General features: G+C 60.4%; 1 protein-coding gene across 3 annotated transcripts in view; it reads left to right on the top strand.

Annotated features, from left to right (window-relative positions):
• The window catches only part of CCDC136 (coiled-coil domain containing 136), a 38499-nt gene that overhangs the window by 276 nt on the left and 14873 nt on the right, over nt 1-23350 (top strand). For 2 of the 3 annotated variants that reach the window (XM_037889435.2, XM_037889436.2), the window contains exons 2-4: nt 9882-9977; nt 11347-11550; nt 12613-12687. In XM_037889435.2, the coding sequence (XP_037745363.1) occupies nt 9882-9977; nt 11347-11550; nt 12613-12687 (375 nt within the window). The remainder of the gene's footprint in view (nt 1-9881; nt 9978-11346; nt 11551-12612; nt 12688-23350) is intronic. The other variant, XM_037889437.2, reaches the window with a different exon arrangement.

Raw genomic sequence — 23350 nt, 5'->3', positions numbered from 1 at the left:
CGCCGGGCTGCCATCCTCCCCCAGTGCCCCCCCCCGCGCCGAACACCCCCACCCGCATCTCTCCATCCCCCTCCGCCGGGCTGCCATCCTCCCCCAGTGCCCCCCGCGCCGGACACCCCCCCCGCCGGACCCTCCCGTCCCCCCGCCGGGCTGCCATCCTCCCCCAGTGCCCCCCCCGCGCCGGACACCCCCCCCGCATCTCTCCATCCCCCCCGCCGGGCTGCCATCCTCCCCCAGTGCCCCCCCGCGCCGGACACCCCCCCCCCGCATCTCTCCATCCCCCCCGCCGGGCTGCCATCCTCCCCCAGTGCCCCCCCCGCGCCGAACACCCCCCCGCCGGACCCTCCCGTCCCCCCGCCGGGCTGCCATCCTCCCCCAGTGCCCCCCCCCGCGCCGAACACCCCCACCCGCATCTCTCCATCCCCCTCCGCCGGGCTGCCATCCTCCCCCAGTGCCCCCCCGCGCCGGACACCCCCCCCCGCCGGACCCTCCCGTCCCCCCGCCGGGCTGCCATCCTCCCCCAGTGCCCCCCCCCGCGCCGGACACCCCCCCCGCATCTCTCCATCCCCCCCGCCGGGCTGCCATCCTCCCCCAGTGCCCCCCCGCGCCGGACACCCCCCCCCGCATCTCTCCATCCCCCCCGCCGGGCTGCCATCCTCCCCCAGTGCCCCCCCCGCGCCGAACACCCCCCCGCCGGACCCTCCCGTCCCCCCGCCGGGCTGCCATCCTCCCCCAGTGCCCCCCCCGCGCCGGACACCCTCCCCGCATCTCTTCATCCTCCCCCGCCGGACCCTCCATTCCGCCTCAGTGCCCCCCCCCCGCGCCGGACACCCCCACCCGCATCTCTCCATCCCCCCCCGCCGGACCCTCCATTCCGCCCCAGTGCCCCCCCCGCGCCGGACACCCCCACCCGCATCTCTCCATCCCCCCCCGCCGGGCTGCCATCCTCCCCCAGTGCCCCCCCTCGCCGAACACCCCCCCCCGCATCTCTCCATCCCCCCCCGCCGGGCTGCCACCCTCCCCCAGTGCCCCCCCCGTGCCGGACACCCCCCCTCGCCGGACCCTCTCGTCCCCCCGCCGGGCTGCCATCCTCCCCCAGTGCCCCCCCGTGCCGGACACCCTCCCCGCATCTCTCCATCCCCGCCCCGCCGGACCCTCCATTCCGCCCCAGTGCCCCCCCCCCGCGCCGGACACCCCCCCCGCATCTCTCCATCCCCCCCGCCGGGCTGCCATCCTCCCCCAGTGCCCCCCGCGCCGGACCCCCCCCCCGCCGGACCCTCCCGTCCCCCCGCCGGGCTGCCATCCTCCCCCAGTGCCCTCCCCGCATCTCTTCATCCCCCCCCGCCGGACCCTCCATTCCGCCCCAGTGCCCCCGCCCGTGCCGGACACCCCCCCCCCCCCGCATCTCTCCATCCCCCCCCGCCGGGCTGCCATCCTCCCCCAGTGCCCCCCCGCGCCGGACACCCCCCCCGCCGGACCCTCCCGTCCCCCCGCCGGGCTGCCATCCTCCCCCAGTGCCCCCCCCCGCGCCGGACACCCTCCCCGCATCTCTTCATCCCCCCTCGCCGGACCCTCCATTCCGCCTCAGTGCCCCCCCCCCCGCGCCGGACACCCCCACCCGCATCTCTCCATCCCCCCCCGCCGGACCCTCCATTCCGCCCCAGTGCCCCCCCCGCGCCGGACACCCCCCCCCCGCATCTCTCCATCCCCCCCCGCCGGGCTGCCATCCTCCCCCAGTGCCCCCCCCCCGTGCCGGACACCCCCCCCCGCATCTCTCCATCCCCCCCGCCGGGCTGCCACCCTCCCCCAGTGCCCCCCCCACGTCAGACACCCCGCCCCTGCCAGACCCTCCAGTCCCGCCCCCCCCCCCCCCCCCCCGCCGGGCTGCCATCCTACCCCCCTCCCCGCCGGACACCCTTCCCCCGCATACCTCCATTCTCCCCTACACCAGACTCTCCAGTCCCCCTCCTGCATGTCTCCATCCCCCCCGCTGGACACCGCCCCCCGCATCTCTCCACCCCCCCGCACCAAACCCTCCAGTCCCCCCGCCGGGCTGCCATCCTCCCCCGGTCCCCCCACTCCGGACGCACCCCCCACAACTCTCCACCGTCCCCGCTGGGCCCTCCACCTCCCCACATCTCTCCATCCCTTCACTGTTGGGCTGCCCCCCGCCCCGCATGCCGCGCCCTCCACCCCCCCAGTGCCCCCCAGAGCAGGGAGCGGGGGAGTGAGCTGCCCGGCTGGGATCAGGGGCTGGGCTGCGAGGACCCCAGGGGTGCCCAGCTGGGATCGGGGGCTGGGCTGCGAGGACCCCAGGGGTGCCCAGCTGGGATCGGGGGCTGGGCTGCGGGGACCCCAGGGATGTCTGGCTATGTCCTGGGGCCAGGCTGTCTAGCACGATGCTCTGTCTGGATGGGGCTGCTCTGCTGGCATGGGGATGGGCAGTTAGGGGCACCACGGCTCGGCAGAGTTGGGGGAGAGCTGTGCAGTTCCCCTGGGGGCACATCTGTGCACCTCGCCCTGCGAGGGGATAAGGGCCCAGTGCTTGCGCTGGCCGAGGGAGCTCTCCTTTTGCTCCAGTGGGCTCAGCCCAGCTCTTTGGAGCAGAGGGACTCGGGTTCTAGTCCTGACTCCCCAGGGTAGAGACCAGGTGCCCGTTGACTACGGGGGGGTGGGGTATGATGGGGCACCTCTGCCTGGGCAGGCAGCTGGCCTCTGTGCCAGGCGACTCCCCTCCATCCCTGGGAGCTCAACGCACATTGGCTGCATTCCTCCCCCCCGGGAATGGCACGTGACCCAGTTATGTAATTAACTTGTGGACGCAGATGAGGAGCTGTTTCTGGATGGGGGGAGAGGGGGGCGAACGTCCCAGCCCTGCAGCCTCCACCCTCCCCAGAGTGACCAGGGCTACCGGGAGGGAGAGGAGATGCTGGAATGGGTCCGTGTGTGGGGCATGGAGGGGCCCCTGTCCAGTTGCGGGGTGAGAACCCTGGAAAATGATCCTGCACTGGCCCCTGGAGTGCGGGGGACAGGCTGGCTCCCCGAGTCCTGATGCCCCCCAGTCTGTGAGCAGAAGCGAGGGCACCACGGTGCTCTGTCCTGCCCTGGCATCTGAGCAAATCAGGGCGCATTAGACATTCAGCCTCAGAATCCCCTGCCCCGGCGAACTCAGGGAAAAGCATCAGTGACAGGATTGGAACCCAGGAGTCCTGGCTCCCAGCCCCCCCCACCTCTAACCACTAGACCCCACTCCCCTTGCAGAGTTGGGGGCAGGACCCCAGAGCATGTGTGTGTTGGGGGGGCAGATTGGGGGTGCCAGGGAGCTCACCCCCCCATGTGCTGTCACAGCACAGCAGCGGATGGGGGTGTGGGGGGAGTGGCTCTTGGAGCGCAGCGTCCTGGCTAGGATCAGCATGGGCCGACGGCTCTCTGGGCTGCCCATTCCCCCGGGGACAGGGGCTGTGCGGGGAGGACTGGTCCACGGGGCCTGTGAGGAACCGGAACTGGGCTGATTCGCTGCCATGGCTTCCCCCTTGCTGGGCAGCGGCTCTGCGCCAAGGGTCAGCTTGGAAAAGAACGAGGGGATGGACTCTCCCAAGCTCCGCCCAAGAGGCAAGCCCCTCCCACTTGTGCCAGAGTGAGCCCGCGGATTGCTGGGGTACCTGCCATCAGTAGGTTTCAGAGTCAGTGCCCCCCCCGGGATGGGCTGGTGGCGGTGCCCATTGCTCCGAGCTGTCTGTGGGCGCAGGCACGGGGCACTTGGTCGCCCAGGCTGGGGCCCTGTGTGCACCTGCCTCATCTCCCCTCCTCCTGCGACTTTCACTGTCAGCTTCCCCCCCCTTCCCCCCTCCCTCTGTGAGTCACTCTCGTCTCTTCCCCTGCTCCAGCCGCTCTCTCCCTTCCATGCTCCAAGGGGGCAGCAGTTTGTGAAGGGCTTGGCCGAGAGAGGGATAGCGGGGGTGGGGCTGCGGGTCGGGAATGAGGAGCACTGGCAGAGCTCGGGGGGGGGGGGGGAGTCCAGGGCTGGGGTAGCAGGGGGCTGCGGGTCAGGAGTGAGGGGCACTGGCCGAGCTGGGGGGGACCCAGCGCTGGGGTAGCAGGGGGCTGTGGGTGGGGGGTGGGGAGTGAGGGGCACCGGCAGAATTGGAGGGTGGTGATGGTGGGGGAAACGTCCCTGCCCCTCCCCAGAGCACGCTCCAGGGGGTGGGTCCCAGGCCCCCCCAGGAGCCCAGCCGGTAGGTGGCAAAGGTGAGATTCCCGCGGGTTGTGGCCGCTGATGTCTCTGGGCTCCCCTCGGTTGTCACGGGAACAGGAGCGTAATTAACAGCGGGGGCCCAGTGCAAAAAATAGATCAGGGTTAAAAATAGCCCAGAGGCTAGTGGGGGGGCCAGAGGCTGAATGAACCAGTCCAGAGACCTGCTCCCCCCACCCCCCGTGCCCCTGTCGGGCTGGGTCTGATTGGCAGTGCGGGGGAGTCCGCCTGAACGCGTGGGGCAGGCTCACCCCAGAGCCTGGCCCACAGGTGTGGGGAACTCGGTGCCCCCCCCAGTGGGACCCGCTGCCAGGCCGGGTGGGCATGTCAAAGAGTGAACTCTGTTGGGGGGTGCGGGGGGCACGTGTCCCTGTGAGATCCTGGCCTGCCCGCCCTGTGTGGGTACGAGCCACTGCCCGGCTCTGCCCAGCCCGGCTCTGGGTGTCGGCTCTGCCCCGGGCTGCTGTAACGGCGGGTAGGAGGGGTGCAAGACTGAGCTGGGGGGGGCAGAGCTGGGGGGGGTACCCAGGACTGGAACAGCAGGTGGGTGCTGCAGGTCAGCTTGCCCTTCAACCCCCCCAGTCTGCCGCCTCCGTAAGGTTCTCGCCCTGGGGTCTTGCCCACCCCTCAGCTCTGCTGGTGCCCCTCACTCCTGACCCACAGCCCCCTGCTAGCCAAGCCCCAGGCTCCCACCCCCACAGCTCTGCCGGTGCCCCTCACTCCTGACCCACAGTCCCCTGCTAGCCCAGCCCCACGCTCCCACCCCCCCCAGCTCTGCCGGTGCCCCTCACTCCTGACCCGCAGCCCCCTGCTAGCCCAGCCCCAGGCTCCCACCCCCACAGCTCTGCCGGTGCCCCTCACTCCTGACCCACAGCCCCCTGCTAGCCAAGCCCCAGGCTCCCACCCCCACAGCTCTGCCGGTGCCCCTCACTCCTGATCCGCAGTCCCCTGCTAGCCCAGCCACAGGCTCCCACCCCCCCAGCTCTGCCGGTGCCCCTCACTCCTGACCCACAGCCCCCTGCTAGCCCAGCCCCAGGCTCCCACCCCCCCAGCTCTGCCAGTGCCCCTCAGACGCTTGCCGGGCGGTGCAACCTTCACTTGCTTCCTTGGTTGCAGCTCACACCCCCTCCTTATGCTCCATGGACCCGTCCCAGCGCTGCCAGCCACTGGGCACAGCCACGGCCTGGGGACTGGCCTGGAGAGGAGACTCCCGGCCCAGCTTGGCCTCGACCAGCCTGGCCCGGTCCAGCCCGCTGAGTTCAGGGGCAGACGGTGGCATCTTGTAGCCCAGCGTCAGAGTCTCTGCAAGGCCTTAGCCCGGGAGCTGCCCAGCTGCTCTCCTGCCTGCCCGGTCCCAGCTCGCCCCGTTGGGCCGGCTCTGGACAGCGGAGCCCAGACTGCAGCCTCCTGCCCCTTGGTGTCATCCTGCCCGGCTCCCGCCAGGCCGCGATCCCGGCTCCCCCTAGTGGCCAGCCCCAGCGGCCGGAGCAGCCTACTACTCCCTCCCGGCGGGTGGAGCCTCTCCCTTGGTATGCTCGGGGGAGCTGAGATGCTCGGTGGTGAGGGGCCTGGGGTGGGTCCCCAGCAGAGGCAGTGTCTGTTACGCCCCCGTCACCGCTGCCCCCCGTGTGTGGAGACCCTCCTGCAGGGGGAGCCTGGGTCTCTCCCCCGCGCCGGGTGGGTGGGGCGCAGCCTCGCTCGCCCGTTGGATTCCCAGACCCCCGCCGGTCGCTCGCCTCCCCACCCCCCGTCTCTGCAGCCCGGGAGAGCTCGGCTGTCCCGGGCAGGTTGGGGGTCTGCAGGGAGAGTCCTGCACCGGGGCCATCGTCTCCTCCACGGAGACCAGGGGCTGCCAGGCTGCCTCACCAGCCGGGCCTGTGGCTCGGGCGGCTCCGGTCCCTCCCCACATGGCCCAGACAGCGCTGCCGGCCCGGCTGGCCATGCATTATTGAGCAGCCCTGGGCTCTGGGGCTCGCAGCTCCTGGTGGCTCCGCCCCTCCCGGGGAGCCCGATCTGCCCACTGTGCAATGGGGCGAGGGCGGGGGGGGGTCAGCCCCCATGACCCGGCTGGCAGCCTCAGCAGAGAGGCTGGGGGCTGAAGGACTTGGCTAGCGAGGCAACAGGGCCCTCTCCGTCCATGCACCATCGGGGCCACCGTGGGGCCCAGGGCCCAGAGCCCTGCACTGGGAATCAGGAGATCTGGGTCCTGTGCCACTGGGGTTCTCTTCCCAGCGGAGGTGCCTGTCCCGGCCTCCTTCCCGACGGGCTAGACCCCCACTGCGCGGTGATGGGGTTATCCCAGGCCTTCTGGGGCAGGGAGGCCGGAGATCCCAGGGGGCGGGGAAAGAAGCAGGATAAACCTCGCTTTCCTTCCTTTTATTCCTTGTGGAAGGGATTCACCGCTCACAGCTGGGCCTCCATCGCCCCAGCCCCGGCCGAGCCAGCCCTGCGGTCTCACGCTGCGCACGGGAAGGGGCGCCCTCCCTTCGGATCGACGATTCCCCCCGTCCCCGTTTATTACAGCAGCACCAAGCAGGCGCCCCGAAGAGCCGACGCTGGAAATCGGCCAGACGGACCCCGGGCGGGAGAATGGCCAGAACGAGCCGTCCCATGCGAGTGCCCCATGACTTGTCTTCTTCGTGGGGACGGGATTCCGGGCTGGCGGAGTGGGAAGAGAGAAACCAGGGCTCTGGACAGCCAGATAGCCCCACTCCTCTGGAGCCCAGATTCCCCCAGCTACCAGCGCCCCATGGCTGGGCTGCAAGGAGCTCATTGAGAGGAGACCAAAGAGCCCTCTGATGGACGTGCCCAAGAAATCAGCCTGCTGCCTGGCTGAGGATGGAGCCCCCCGGCTGCCCCAGTGCGGTGGGACAGGGAATGGTGTATGGGCCCTGGCAATGCTTTTCACTGACCGCTTCCCTCCCTCCCTGTGGATCTCAAGGCACTTTAAGGAGTTCATCCTCCCAGCTCCTCAGGGTGGGTGGCTTGGGATCCTTACCCCTATTTTACAGAGGGAGAAACTGAGGAACTGGATGCTGAATGGACTTGCCCAGGGCCACAGAGAGAAGTCAGTAGCAGAGCCCCGGCCTGCCTAGCTCCTCGAGTTGTCACAAACCCCTGCTCTCCGAGGCAGAGCTGGCAAACCCAGTGGGATGGAGCTTGCCAAGGAGATTGGGGTCGGACTAGGAGCCGGCTGGCTCCCTCCTCTGTCCCTACTAGCCAAGGGAGAGTCACTCTAAAGGGGGACGGGCTGGTGCCAGGGCTTTCAGCATGCTAATCGAAGAGGGGGGTCTCAGCTAGCGAGTCCTTGCTCCAGCTCGGTTCAGGGGACCTCGGATCTGTCTGCGGGAAGCGTGTGTGGGGCAGGGACTCATTTGTTGGCTGCTTTTCCAATTGTGCAGGTGGAAACATTATTGCAATAACTCCAGGGCCACCCTGGACAGCCAGAGCTCCCCAGCGACAGCCGAGCTCGCACCCAGACCCCTCCTGCTCCAAATGCACCGGCCGCAGAGCTAAAGGGGACTCATCACTAGCTGGTCGCAGTATAGTGCATATGACACATGGGTGCACAGTTCTGACCCAGACGTCCCGCCAGATCGTTACCGAATCTGTGGCACTCATGGTGCAGGCCTCGTAACATGTCGTTCGGTGGCAGCTCCGTGCGATGTTGCAGTTTGGCTGAAGACACCCACCTGCCAAGGAGATTAAAGTGGAGTGCGTGTGAGCCTCGTCCTTGTCGGGCCGGGTCATGGGCTGTGCTGCAGGCCCCTCCCAGGGGAGCAAGGCTGGCTCAGGCTTCATACCCCTGCACCGGCTTCCTGCATCTCCCAGAGACCTCCCACCGCTCCTCCAGTCAACCCAGACCAAACTCCATGTCCCTGAGGCTTGGGGTAAAAAGCAAGCAGAAGAAACAAGTTATTTTTCTGGGTGGGGAACAGCCTCCCCGTCGTAAATCATCAAAATCAGGCACCACTGCGCTCCTTAAAAATACCCTTTGTGTGTTTAGCAAAGGGCCATGTCCCAGCCTTCGGGCCAGCGCAACAGAGACGTTGTCTCAGCCTCTTCCTACGTGACCATCCAAATAGAAAACACTTAACTCTGCTCAGGTGATGGGGAGAAGAGAATTTTGCAAGTGTAAAGGCACCGTGGAGGTCAAAGCTGCCCAAACCTCGGTTTTGTAAACAGAAGCGCAGAGTAGCCGTGGGACCAAGAGAATCTGGTCTCTGGGTTTATTTTCGTTTCTTGTCCTGTCAGTTCCCGTTAGACTGGATTGTTAAAGAACGCCCGCTTTGTCCTGCGGGGTCCGTAACCCGGCCCTGGCCGCCTCCAGCCAGGCCTGGCGAGTCGGCAGCAGGACCGGACTAGCCTGGTTTCACTCTCCAAGTTGAGGAACCTGTGGAAAGTAACCGAGGGACTGGGGCTGGAAGAACTGACCGGTTTCATTATCTTGGGAGAGGTTTTCAAAAGCAGCAGGGGGAGGCAAATGCCCGGCTCCCATTGGCCTCCTGCGTGGGCATGGCCCGCTCCTGTGTGTCTTTGAAAGTCTGCCCCCTGATTAAAAAACAAAAGGTTTTAACCTGATGCTGTCGCTTTAAGAACATAACAATGGCCAGACTGAGCCATGGTGTATCTAGCCCTGTCTCCTGGCTGGTGCCAGACACTTCAGCGGGAATGAACAGAACAGGGCAGTTATCGAGTGATCCATCCACTGTCGTCCACTCCTAGCTTCTGGCAGCCAGAGGCTAGGGACACTCAGAGCATGGGGGGCTGCGTCCCTGATCCTCCTGGCAAACAGAGGCTAGGGACACCATCCTTGCCCATCCTCATGGCTAATAGCCATTGGTGGACCTATCTTCCGGGAACTTATCTAATTCCTTTTTGGCCTTCACAATATTCCCCTGGCAATGAGTTCCACAGGTTAACTGTGTGTCGTGTGAAGAAGTACTGTCTTTTGTTTGTTTTAATTCTGCTGCCTCTTACTTTCATTGGATGACCCCTGGTTCAAGTGCTATGGGAAGGGGTAAATAACACTTCGCGATTCACGTCCCCACATCAGTCATGACTTTATAGACCTCTAGCCTATCCCCCCTTGGTCAACTCTCTAAAACACAAGGAGGCAGGAATACCACAACAGTAACTCATTCCCATTGTATGGACTGGGCCAAGTCCATCCCTGGTGTGAGGCCACTGACCTCGTATTTCATACCCTGGCCCCTTACACTTTGTCCGTGAGCTTGTCAGTTCCGCTCAGGTGGCTCCATGGATCTCTGTCCTGTGACCCTCCTCTCCAGTCGCTTTAACCCTGGGGTAAGGCTGTTGACGTCAGCGGAGTTAATCCAGACTGATGCTGGTGTAAACTAGACGAGAATCTGACCGACGCTGGGCCATGTGGGGAGACTGAGGGCTGCTAGGAGATCCCTAACTTTGGGATTGCCCGGCGTCCTGCGGGAATGAGGTCTGATCCTATGTGCCCCGTGTGAGTAACTGGTCGTGCTGGGGTTAGTCCCGGGTGTGACGTTATTCACGTGCATGAGCATTTGCAGGATTAGGGCCTACCTTTGTCATCTGGCCATTGCATGAACTCAGGTTTGACGTTTCTATGTGATTAAACTAGCTGCATTCTCCCCAGACGCCCCCAAAGGGAGAGGTGCCACAGATTCCCTGAAGCCCACTGGGGACTTGGCTGATGCTACGGCTTGTATATGGCAGGCGCCCAGATGCCATGGTGAGGGACAGCAGCGAGCGATGGTTCTAACCGAGCAGTCGATGATGTTCCCCATTGCAGGGGGTGGGGGGGGTGTTAGATGGGCAAACGGGCAGGACGGAGGCAGCGGGCGGGGCCCTGTGTGGTCCATTTTTCCTCCTTGTAAGCTGAACCCCCCGTCCCAGGGAGTGGGGGGCTGCCACTGTCTGTGTTACAGGCAAAGTGAGGAAAGGCAGCCGCCAGCCCCCCACCCGGAGAGCAATCCTCTCCCCAGCCCAGAGCGCTGGGCGCCCCTGAGCCCACCTGCGGGGGCTAAAGTCCAGTTCGGTAATTCCTGGCAAGCGGCTGGATAAACACGTCCCCTCCTGACTCAGTGGCTCTGCTCCGTGGGCATGTTCAGAGCCCAGCCCGCTCGCTCCAGCCCTGCTCCTCACCCCCGCGAGCCTGGGGGGGCAGGGGGGTGTCACAGGCTGGAGCCTTTGGGTCCCCCTGGGTTAGCTCACATCTGGCCTAGTGAGCCTGCCCAGCTGGGAAGAGTCTCTGCCACTGGAGGGTGCCGGCAACGGGACAAGAAGAATCCGCCCTTTCCCTTGAAGCATGGGCGCCTCTGATGGGGTGGCGCTGAGAGGGGATCCCAGCCCTTCACCCCTGCCCAGGGTAGCAGGGACCTCCAGGTCATCTGTCCTCTCCTGCCATGCCCAGCAAGCCACGTAGGGAGGAAACAATTGTACGGGGGGATGGTGTGTGCTTGTGACGGGTGGAGAAACGGGGACTTTGCGGGGCACCCCAAGCCCCTGGGAAATGCCTGCCTGTGGCCCCGGAGCAGTGGTCCTGCGAGCGCCAGGGGTACGCAGTGGCTGGCATGGGGGCTTAGCAGTATCGGTGGAGGTGACTCCAGCCCCCACCCCTTCCCCCTGTCACCATGGGGGCAGAATTTTAACGAGCGGCTCTGGGAAGCCCCGTCAATTCTCCCCCATCTGCCTCCAGCCAAGCCATTTCTCTCAGGCCCCTGGGGTCAGCTCTGGATGGACCTCAGGAGGGGACCCCCCTTTTCATCCCTGTGGCTGCCAGTGTGGGCCCGGCGGGTGCCCCACCTCGAGAGCCAATTGGCTGGAGAGGTTCCGCCCGTTGCCGTCAGGTGGAGCCAGTGGGTCACGTGTGGCGGGGCGGAATCCACTTCTCCAGCCGGGCCAGGGTGGCCTTTGCCCCTCCACGCTGCAATGACTCAGAGGTTTGTCTCTGCCGCGGGCTCAGAGGCCTGGCACCAGGCTGGCATGGCAGGGGGTGGTCTGGCTCCCCGGTGCAAGCCGTGGCCTGGGGCGCAAGCGGTGAGTGCATTGCGAGGGGCTGGAGGCCAGCGGCATGTGGCTCACACAGTGTTCCTTGCCAGGCGATGTGGATGCCCCGGACCCAGAGGAAGAAGAGGAGGAGGATGTGGGGAAAGTGGGCGTCACGGAAGAGGACAACAAACAGCTGGACCTGACGGACCAGGAGATGGAAGACCTGAGGGCCCAGGTGCTGCAGCTGCTGGAGGAGCTGGAGGAGACGCGGGAGCTGGCGGTGAAGCACGAGGATGACTCACTGGAGCTACAGGGTAAGGGCGGCACACGCTGGCCTGGGGCCATGTGGCGTCGTGTGAGCAGGAGAGCACGGGAAGGTGACCTGTGTGCACAGGGCGTCTCTCGTGCACTGGCACAGTGCATGTTCCACAGAATCCTATAGACCTCAGGAGGTCATCGAGTCCAACCCCCTGCTCAAAGCAGGACGAACCCAACTAAATCATCCCAGCCAGGGCTTTGTCAGGCCTGACCTTAAAAACCTCTAAGAATGGAGATTCCACCACCTCCCTAGGGGACCCATTCCAGTGCTTCACCACCCTCCTAGTGAAATAGTTTTTCCTAATATCCAACCTAGACCTCCCCCACTGCAACTTGAGACCATTGCTCCTTGTTCTGTCATCAGCTACCACTGAGAACAGCTGAGCTCCATCCTCTGTGGAACCCCCCTTCAGATAGTTGAAGGCTGCTATCAAATCCCCCCTCACTTTTCTCTTCTGCAAACAAAGTAAGCCCAGTTCCCTCAGCCTCTCCTCATAAGTCATGTGCCCCAGCCCCTAGTCATTTTTGTTGCCCTCTGCTGGACTCTCTCCAATTTGTCCACATCCCTTCTGTAGCGAGGGGCCCAAAACTGGACGCAATACTCCAGGTGTGGCCTCACCAGATCTCTGTCATGTTCTCTCAGGTCCCCATGCATTGGGCACCGGGGGGCTTGTGATCTCTCGTGAGCACCATGGGGCACGGGGGGCTCGTGCTTGCACAGGTTCCCATGCACAGCTCCCTCGGTGCCATGTGCTTTCCCGTTCCCTTGGGCGGGCTGGGGTCCACGCAGGGCTCCCAGCCCCTCCCATGCCCTTCCCATGTCCCTTCTGTCTCTCTCCAGATGCTTGTGGGGTGGCTGGGGGCAATTCTCCCTCTCCTCCCTGGAGGGCTCAGCTGGGCTCATGTTCCCCCAGGACGTCCCTCCCTGTGCACCGTGGCATGTAGCCCAGCTGAGGCCCTGGGGGTCTGCAGCCCCGTCCCTTTGATCAGCATGGCAGGGTGGGTGCAGGAGCAGGGTCTCTGCACGCTACCTGCTGACCTCGCGCTCTCCGCTGCAGGCTTGTTGGAGGACGAGCGACTGGCCAGTGCCCGGCAGGCTGAGATCTTCACCAAACAGATCCAGAGGCTCCAAGGTAACCCCCCCAGCAGTGAGTTCCACAGGTTAATTATTGCCCGTGCTGGGGATAAAACGGTTTCCTTTGCTGCCCGGTCACGCCATGGTGCGCTTGTTCCCAGACTGGGAATACTTAGCACTGGTGGACTGGCCGGGGCCTTCCCTGAGCGAATGGCCTTTCACATGTCCTGCCTTGCTTCGTGTTCTGACTCTCCCAGAAATTAGATGGAGCAGTGGCTGGCGATGGGCTCATTTGGCAGACAGACAGACAGACAGACAGACGTTAATCCCAATGTCCTGGCCAAATTCCAACTCAGGCAATTCCATTCTCGCTCCTTCCATCCCCTTGAAACAAGATTCCTCTTCGCTTCCTGTCCTGAATGGCCGGGCAGCATTGCTGTGGGCCTTTGAGCAGCTGCCAGGCCCCGGCCCAGCAGTGGCCGCCCATCACTGCTTGGCCGGGTGATCAGTTGGCTTTGCGGCTCTCTTTCCAGATCATTTAACCCTTTATTTCCCAGCAGCCGCCCCACTCTGCTGCAGCCCTGTGGGGCAGGGCTGTTTTGCCGGCTCCCCACTGAGCGGCTGCTGCTGGGCTCCAAAGTGTCTGGAAACAGTCAGTCATGAGTCAGTGCGAGAAACGGGGCCTTTGCCCACCCCAGGGCTCCCCCGTTGCCCCTGCTCCCAGGCACACGCAGCGCCCCCAGGGGTGTCAGCTCAGAGGGCTCAGGAGAGGCAGGGCCGAGCCACCTGCTGCTGCTCTAAACAAAGCACTCTCCAGAGGGCGAGTAAGATAGGGGACTAGAGATGAGCCCCTAGGGCTCAGGGGGCTGTGTGCTAGCTAGATCGGGGCAAAGGGCAATACCCCGGGCGTCCAGCTCTACTCCACCCCCTACAGCAGCCTGTGGGGCCTTCCTCGGGCTTGCGGGGGCACAGACTGCCAGTTATCACCGGGGGCAGGCCTTGGGGTTGCTCTAATCTGTGCTGGTGGCTTAAATGGATTAAAATTGCCTAACTGCTGGGGCTCGCCCTGCTCGCTGTGTGGTAGCCGTGTTGGTGCCAGGGTGTTCGAGAGCCAAGGGAACGGAGCTTTGCTGAAGTGGACGAGCCTTCGAGCATCCCCGAGCTCTTCTGCAGGTCGGGGGAAGGGAACCAGAGTGGGCAAGCGAATTATAAGGTGGGCCAGATCAGGCAGAAGGGGCTCACTCCTGGGACGCTCTGGCCCAGCTTGTATTTCGCTGGGACGCTCTGGGTCCCTTCCCAGCTCGGGGGAGCTCAGACGCTTGTCTGGGCCACTAACGAAAGAAAACAAATGACACCCCGCCCCACCCCCGCCCCCGTGGCTTGGGTCTCCCGCTGTAAGTGTAAATGGGGAGCCAGCGTTGACGGGGTGTTTCCAGTGGGGTCCTGCAGGGATCGGCTCCTGGCCCTGTGCTATTTCCTTAATGACCTGGGAGGAAACATTCACTCCTCCCTGGCAGTTTGCAGAGGGCCCAGAGACAGGGGAAGAGGGGGCGGTGAATAGCAAAGAGGACGGGTCAGAGACACAGAGCGAGCTGACTAGCTGGGCACAAGCGGACAATGTGCAATTCAATACAGCCGAAGTGGGGTCCCCTGTGTCCAGGGCCCCCCCCCATCATGGCCGGGGGTGGCTCTGCAGTGTCCTGTTAATTCCTTCCGACCCAAACTCCACCAGGGATTGCCTCACCCACCCGCCAGCCCTTTGCAATTCACCTCATGAACCACCGAGTCCCAGGACGGCCCCCCTAGGGTGAGCCTCCCCTCGGGTCCTCCCACACTTTCCCTGCCTGCGGCCTCACGAGGGAAACCCCATATCTCAGGTCTTTCAGCTGCAGCGTGCCCACACCCGGCAGTCTCCAATTCCCCCTGCCCCAGGCCCTCCTGCTGGGGCCTTTGCTGCTTTGGCTGGAGCCACAGATTCCTCGTCTTGAGGCCCAAACCCCTTGGTGTCAGGGTCTTCTGCCTGTCTTCTTTCCTGCCCTGCGCTCCAGCAACCTGCTGCCCTTTATAGGAATCACCCGATCCAGCCCAGGGGTGCCTCGGTAGCTCAGCTAGACCCAGGTCCGCCCGCCCTAAAGGGGCAAGTCGCCCTGATATGGGGTGAAGCTGTGTTCAGAAGGGCTAATGCCATCCTTGGATGCAGAAGTAGGCGCAGGGAGGGTAAATTACATCTGTATTTGGCACTGGTGTGGCCGTGGCTGGAATCCTGTGTCCTGGTCTGGGGACACGCAGGGGTCTTCTGGGGGTACATCAACTCATCTAGAGATTGACCTAGTTTTCCAACACATAAAAAGCACTAGCAAAGTCAGTACAAACTCAGATTTCACCCAGATGAAATGAGAAAGTCAGCAATTTGTCAGTACTAGGGTGCTGGGTCACTTTGGTATTTTCATGTCTGATTTTGTAAGCAAGTGGTTTTTAAGTGAGGTGAAACAAGGGGGAATGCAAGACACATCTGACTCCTGAAAGAGGTCCCATCTTCCGGAAGGCTGAGAGCCCCTGGATTAGAAAACCTGCCCTGTGGTGATAGAGGGGACAAGGTGGGCAAGATATTATCTTGTATTGGACCAACTTCTGTTAGCAAAAGAGACGAACTTTCACACCAGACAGAGCTAGGGGGACCAGACGTCCTGGTGTTATTGGGACCGTCCTCATATTAGGGGCTTTGTCTTATATACGCAACTAGACCCAAAAGAAGTGCTCCAATTTTTCACGCTTGCCATCTGGTCGCCCTACCCAGAGCCCTTCTTCTGGTCTGTGATAGTGACAGACTCAAGGAGCTCCACAAAGAGGAGGTTAAGGGATGACTTGATCTCAGTCTGTAAGTATCTACCAGGGGAACAAATATTTGCTAGCAGGCTCTTCACCCTCGCAGAGAAATGTGTACTGCGACCGCAACAGCTGGAAGTTGAAGCTAGATAAATTCAGACTAGAAATAAGGCATGCCTTTCTAACAGTGACCGCAATTAACGATTGGGACAGTTTACTAAGGGTCGTGGTGGATTCTCCATCACTGACCATTTGTAAATCAAGACGGGATGTTTTTCTAAAAGCTCTGCTCTAGGCATTACTTTAGGGGCGTTCTCTGGCCTTTGTTATAGGGGAGGTCAGACGAGGTGATCACAATTGTCCCTTCTGGCCTTGGAATCTAGGAATCTAGGCTCAGGGTGGTGCAAAGGCCCTACAAAGACCCTTTTCTCTACAGCTCCCTGCTTTGAGCACAGCCCCAGCCCTGGGATGAATTCAGCCGAGCTGGAGCCATGATGGCCCTCGGGGTGGGGCCGGCACAGAGATCTCGGTTCTGTACTCAGCTGTGCTACAGATTCCCTGTATGACCTTGGGCAAATCACTTGAGCTACCCCTCAGTTTCCCATCCGTAAAAAGTAGCACTGGGGAACCTGTGTCTGTATAAGAATAACGTTTCCCCTTTCAGATCTTCTGCTTCCTTTGATTGACTGTATTTTCGGCTTTATTCCTCCCTCCCCCTCCCCCGGCTCATTTTTAAAAAAAGCATGAACCTTGTTTTGGTTTGTTTTTTTTTATCTCTGTCTGGGGAATGTTTCCCTTGAATTCAATTACAAAACACCTCTGCTCACCCCAGGGCCACGCACTCTGCTGGTTGTGTTTTGGGCTGTGGAACTCCCTGCCACAGGAAGTTGTTGAGGCCAAGAACTCATCCAAGCTTCAGCAAGGGATTGGCCATGGCTCTGCAGCATTATTAATGACAACAGGCATTCCCGCAGGGCTAGCAGAGCGCCTGGCTCAGGGTCTGAGCTGGTCGCTGACTAGTAGACACCTAAAGTGGGAGGCCGATTATTCCACGTCTGCTACTGTGGGGTTCTCACACCTTCCTCTGAAGCATCTGGTGCTGGGCACTGCCAGTGACAGGACACTGGGCTCGCGGGGTGTTCGTTGGCTCTCATCCAGTCTGGCTGTTCCTATGTTCCACACGAGGACAAATATGCGGGGTGCAGGACCCCCCTAACTCCTCAAACAATTGGTGACGTGGTATTTGGGGGACCTGCTTCGTCACTCACTGGCACCTTTATATTCTGATCCGTTTGACCCTCACACCCCAGACGTGTCCCGTGCTCCTCTGGCGGCTGGGAAAATCGATTTGGGCTCAGCTTCCCTGCCAGCATGTGGCGAGGTTACCGGGTCCCCTCTGCTGTGATTTCTAGCCCCGACTCCGTTACTTAGCGCTGTGTGTGTACACGCGTGCACAATGGAGCTGTAAATAGCACCTGCCCTGGCTGGTACGTACGTGTTCACACTCGCACGTGAGCACACACTCACACGTGTCTGCTACCGGGCAGGCGGGGAGCCTCTTCGTAGTTCTGCAGTCCCAGGCCTGAGGAAATGGACAGCCAGGAAGAGCCTTACTGTTGTGGGACCGGCCAGAGCACAGGGCGTTGGGGGTTTGGAGCCCGTCTGATTTAAAATCTTAGTGAGCTAGGCCCCTCCTGGCCTGGACGCCCCTGGCCTAGTGGGTCCCCTTGGCCCATCCCTCGGCCAGTGTGGAATTATTCTCTCCGGTGTGTGCTCCCTCGGCCTCCCCCGAGGCATCACTCAGCCCAGCCAGATGTGGTCAGAGCTGTTCTCGTGGGACCGCCTGGTCTCCCAGCCCCCTGTGCTCTGTCCCTGTCTGTCCTTGCTGGATGCAGCGCTGGGGCGATCCCCTCTGTGGGGTGGAAAAACCATGTGAAAAGTGAGGGACGGCACATTCTTGTGCGGGACATTTCAGGGAAACACCAGCTCCCGTAGCAGGACGGGTACATGTCTGCCGCCCTCAAGGAGACCACACAGTTCTCGTGAGCTTCCATGTCATGTTTGAAATGCTCCTTCTGTTCCGTTTTAACGCCTTTCAGTACATCCGAAAATACGGAGCAGTCGCGCTAAGGGACAAATCAAGAACATACGAATGGCCATGGTGGGTCAGACCAATGATCCATCTAGCCCAGTCTACTGTCTGCCGACAGTGACCAGTGCCAGGTGCCCCAGAGAGAATGAACCCAACAGGGCAATTATTGAGTGATCCACGTTTCCACCTGTTGCCCAGTCCCAGCTTCCAGTGAACAGAGGCTTAGGAACACCCAGGGCGTGGGGTTGCATCCCTGCCCATCCTGGCTAATGGCCATTGACGGACCTGTCCTCCGGGAACTTGTCTGGTTCTTTTTGAACCCAGTTACCCTTTTGGCCTTCGCAACATCCCCTGGCAAGGAGTTCCACAGGTTGACTGCGCATTGTGTGAAGAAATACTTCCTTAGGTGTGTTTTAAACCAGCTGCCTGTTAATTTCATTGGGTGAGCCCTGATTCGTGTGTTTTGTGAAGGGGTAAATAGCACTTCCCTACTCACTTTCTCCACCCCAATCGTGATTTCATAGCCCTGTGGCAAGGCGCCTCCCTGCACCGCGGCCGGCTCAGTGCTCCCCCTCTGGTGGTGGGGCTGGGAGAAAGTCAGCCCCTCTCCGGACGGCGTTTACTCTCCTGCTGTACAGGGGGGAGGCATATTTCCCAGGCAGGCCCACGCAGTGCCCCTCCACTAACTGAAGGGAAAAAAGAAACGAGTTCCACTACAAACCAAAGGTGAATAACGCTCCCACTCTCCTTTGGAGTGGGGGTGGCAAAGGATGCAGGCAGCCCTTAATTGGTCTCGGGGTCCCTAATTGACCTGAGGTGACCCCTTCTCAGTTTGTAGGGAAAAGGACCTTAATCATTCTAGGGCTAATACTCCTGCCTTCCAGCTGTCTGGCCTGACTTCGTCACGGCCTCTGTCACTTCCCCCTCCATGGTCTCTTTCCCAAGCCAAACAGCTCCAGTCTTTTTAATCTCTCGTCACATGCAAGCTGCTCCAGACCCCTACTGATTTGTGTGGCCCTCGCTGTACTCTGTCCAATTCCAATGGATCTTCTCTGCGATGGGGCAACCAGGGCTGCACGCAGTATTCACGCTGTGGGCGTACCATGGATTTATACAGTGGCATTACGGTATTTTCTGTGTTATCTGTCCCTTTCCTGATGGTTCCTAACACTCTGTTCGCTTTTCTGACTGCCGCTGCCCATTGAGTGGATGTTTTCTGAGAACTATCCACAGTGACTCCAAGATCTCTCTCTCGAGTGCTAACAGCTAACTTAGACCCTCTCGTTCTGTATAGTCAGGGTTATGTTTTCCAATGTGCATCACTTTGCATTTATCAACAAGTTAATTTTATCTGCCATTTCCTTGCCCAGTCACCCAGGTCTGTGAGATCCCGTTGGAACTTTTCGCAGTCAGCTTTGAACGTAACTAATTGGGGATGGTACCATGAAATCAGGGGTGAGTGGTCACTTTCCACAGAGCTGCCTCCCCAGAGCAACTCAAACCTTCTCAGCCTGCAAAGCTTCTGCTGGTGAAGTGCTGGTCTCCCACCAGAGCTAAGCACCACACAGGAATCACACATCTCCTCTGTGCTCTCCCGGGTGGAATCAGAACTGCTCAGGTGTGTCTCATAGGCCCTATTCTGCTAGCAACTGACAGGGATTCTTCTTTAGCTCCCCGTAGGTGAGGCTTTTGGAGCAGTTATTCCCACTGCTTCCAGGAGGACCCCTGTGTGCCGAAGCCCTGCCTGGGTGTAGAATCGTTACAACCGTAACCGAAAAGCTTCTCTGCTCAGAATAGCCCCCTCCCTACTCTGACACCTCCCCCGGGCCCTGTGAGGCAGAGATTCGTAGAGCATAAGTAAGGCTAAGATTTTGTCAGGGACATTTTTCGTAAAAGTCACGGACAGGTCACAGACAAAAAAGAAAAATTAACAGAAACCGTGATCTGTCCGTGACTTTTGCTAAAAACGTGAGAAAATGGGGATCTGTGGGTGCCCACACCATCTGCAGCAGCTGGGGGCTGGGGGGTACCCCTGCCACCCGCAGCTCCGGGGGTCCCCCCACTGCCTGTGGGGGCTGGGAGCTGGGGGTGCTCCCACATCCAGTGTCAGCCAAGAGCTGTGGGGTACCCCCGCCGCCCACAGCTCTAGGGGCCTGCGGTGGCCATGAGCTCGGGGTTCCCCTGTGGCGGCCAGGAGCTCGGGGGTTCCCCGCCACCCGCAGCAGCTTGGAGCTCCGGGAGCACCAAGGCGGTGGGGTACCCTGCAGCTCCCTGCTCCCACGAGCAGCGGGGGACCCTGGAGCTCCCGACCATCGGAGGCTGAAGTCACGGAGGTCGCTGGAAGTCATGGATTCCGTGACTTCCGCAAACCCCGTAACTAAATCATAGCCTTAATCATAAGGACATAGGGAGCACTGTGATGATCTGCTCTGATCTCCTGTGAAACCCTGGCCAGAGGACTCCCCTGAATTAATTCCTGTTTGAAAGAAGGAAGATCTTTCGGAAAAACATGCAATGTGGATACAGAAATGGTCAGTGATGAAGAATCGACCACGACCCCGGTGAATTGGTCCAAAGGTCAATTACCCTCATTGTTAAAAATGACGCTTTCTTCCCAGCCCGAGTTTGCCTAGGTCAACTTCCAGCCGCTGCAGCTTGTTCGACCTTTGTCTACTTGACAGAAAAGCCTCTGTTATCAGATTCTGCCCCCATGTGGGTACTTATGGACCGTGATCAAGTCACCCCGTTGCTTTGGATAGATGGAGCTCCCTGAGGCTGTCACTGTAAGGCTGCTTTTCTGATCCTTCTTGTGGCTCTTAGAATCATAGACTATCCGGGCTGGAAGGGACCTCAGGAGGTCATCTCGTCCGACCCCCTGCTCAAAGCAGGACCAATCCCCAATTTTTGCCCCAGATCCCTAAATGGCCCCCTTGAGGATTGAACTCACAACCCTGGGTTTAGCAGGCCAATGCTCAAACCACTGACCTATCCCTCCCCGCCCCTTCTCTGGCCCCGCTCCAATTTACCAACATCCTTCTTGAAGGGCGGGCTCCAGAACCAGACACCGAATCCCAGCCGCGGTCGCCCCAGTGCCCAAGACAGAGATAACAGAACCTCCCTTCTACTCCTGCTTACGTAGCCAGGCATCGCATTAGCCCTTTTGGCCATAGCGTGTTCAGCTGATTGTCTCCGTGACCCCCCCAGTCTCTTTCAGAGTCTCCGCTTCCCAGGATAGAATCGCCCTGTCTCAGAGCCCCTGGGTCAGGGCTTTGCCCCCAGCTTTGGAACAGTCTCTAGGAGGAGCCCTTCCACGGGGTCTCGCTCTTTCTCCAGCGATGGCCACGCAGCCTCCCCGCCTCCTAGACTGAAGCTATGGGGTTCCAGCCCTTCTGTTTCACACCGGGAACTCCGCTCAGCCAGTCCCACGGAGACAGCCCGTTGGGAGGGACTTGGTCACTCCGCAGGGATTACTGGACTTCTGGGGCATGGGCTTCCAGTGTCTGGGCCATTGGGCTTGCCATTGTCTTCTCGGACCCTCCATTGACATGAGGTCAGCCTCAGCCAGTCCTTTTTAATGACCCATCCAGCTCAGACAGCTGGGGGACATGCACGCCTATGTCTTCCAGCCTGCCCTGAGAACAAACAGTCCCTTTCCCCACACTGGGTAACCATGCAGCATATATGGGAAACTGAGGCATGCGTAGGGGTTTCCGGGGGTTAGTTGAGTGCTCTGGGCTGACAGCGCTGCCTAATGGCAATGCTCTGGGGTGTGCCATATCACGGTGAGAGTCCAAAGGCCCCTTTGCCGAGTGGCTATAGTTCAGGGGGTAGTGTCGCCTAGTGGTGGGGGAAGGTAGGGGAATCCGGGCCCACCCTACTCCACAGGGTTCCGATCCAGAGCCCTTCGAAACAGTGGATCCTGCCACAGGGTTCAGGTCCCGACACCCTCACGTGCATTCCCTGTGTCGCTTCCTACCCTCATTCCCGTCCCTCTGGTGGTGTCTTGGGGTGGGATGTGGGGTCCCTCTCGTGTTCCCTCTGATTAGTCTCCAGAGTCTCCTCTGCTGGCCACAGCAGGTCGTCCCCTTCGGTTCCCGCGGTCAAATGGCTTCCCGCGGCTAGGAGGCGTGACCCTGGTGGCTTGGAGCCCAGTGGCTTCCTGGCTGCTCTCCTCCTCGGTGAGCTTCAACTGAGCTGACCTGCTCCCTTTTTAATGCTCCCTCCACAGGGGCATGGCCTCTTGGGCCCAGAGCAGTTCGTTAACCCTTGCCTCTCCTGTGTGCGGTTGGTACAACCCGTCACAAAGGGTCATAAAAATACAACAGACAATTCCCATTTGGTCCCACCCCTGTCCTGTAAGTCTGGCCTGTCTTGTTTGTTCCTCGATGCTTGACTTTACATTTGGCCGTATTAAAACGCATATTGTTTGCTTGTGCCCAGCTTACCAAGCGATCCAGATCGCGCTGAATCAGTGACCTCTCCTCTTATTCATTTCCCACTGCCCCAGGCTTTGTGTCACTGCAAACTGCACCAGGTTTCTTCCAGGGCATTGATAAAAATGCAAAATGGCCCAGAACCGATCCCTGTGGGACCCCACTAGACATGCACCCGCATTGACAGTTATGTTTTCAGACCTAGCAGTGAGCCGGCTTCTAATCCATTGAACGTGTGCCGGGTGAATTTTATATCACTGTTGTATCTGAATCAAAATGGCCTGAGGTACCAAGTCACATGCCTTACAGAGTCTAAGGGCCTGACAACACTATTACCTTGTGTAACGCTGCCTGCAGTCACTCAGCAGTGAGTCCCAATCTCAGGGCGAAAAAACGATGAGGAGTCCGGTAGCACCGTAGAGACGTAACGATGCTGCCTTTGGTGGGACCCAACGGAGAGTACCAATGCAGGACAAATTGCTTAGAGCAGGGCAGTCACAGCCCAAGGCTGGGGTTCCTTTGCACGCCCAGGCAAACCAAACCAGCCAGACAGAGAAGACTTTGGTTTTACCCCACTGGCTGACCACAAGTCACATAAGCATTTCCCTTAGACACTCCAGTTTCCCAGTATCATCACCAGGGCCACTGGTTATGGGAACAAATGGTTATGAAAACCAATATCCCAGTAAAAGAAAAACGGTTCTCTTGACCCCAAAGGACCAAGCCCCAGATCCAGGTCAACATACAAATCAGATCTTACCCACAAATCACACTGTTGCCAATCCTGTGACGGGTTGGATCACAGAAACCCCCTTGGGAACTGCCAACTGATGTGCCAAGACTACTTCTGCTCGTGCTTTCCTGCCCTGTCAGCTTAGGACTTCAGTGCCCTGCCTGGTTTGAGCCAGACCTGCTAGCCTGCTGCAAACCCAGACCCAGGTCTGCACCATGTCCCCTAACAGCTGTAGGCTTAATTGAAACCAGCTTAGGAAGTGTTCCTGTCCTTGACACTCAAATGCCCAACTCCCAATGGGGTCCAAACCCTAAATAAATCTGTTTTACCCTTTATAAAGCTTATACAGGGTAAACTCATAAATTGTTCGCCCTCTATAACACTGATAGAGAGATATGCACAGCTGTTCCCCCCCCCCAAGTATTAATACATACTCTGGGTTAATTAATAAGTAAAAAGTGATTTTATTAAATACAGAAAGTAGGATTTAAGTGGTTCCAAGTAGTAATAGAACAAAGTGAATTACCAAGCAAAATAAAATAAAACATGCAAGTCTAAGTCTAGTACAGTAGTGAAAACTGAATACAGATAAAATCTCACCCTTAGAGATGTTTCAATAAGTTTCTTTCACAGACCG

The sequence above is a fragment of the Chelonia mydas genome, chromosome 1, assembly GCF_015237465.2.
Source record: "Chelonia mydas isolate rCheMyd1 chromosome 1, rCheMyd1.pri.v2, whole genome shotgun sequence".
NCBI lineage: Eukaryota > Metazoa > Chordata > Testudines > Cheloniidae > Chelonia > Chelonia mydas.
This window is presented reverse-complemented; position numbering and strand designations above follow the sequence as displayed.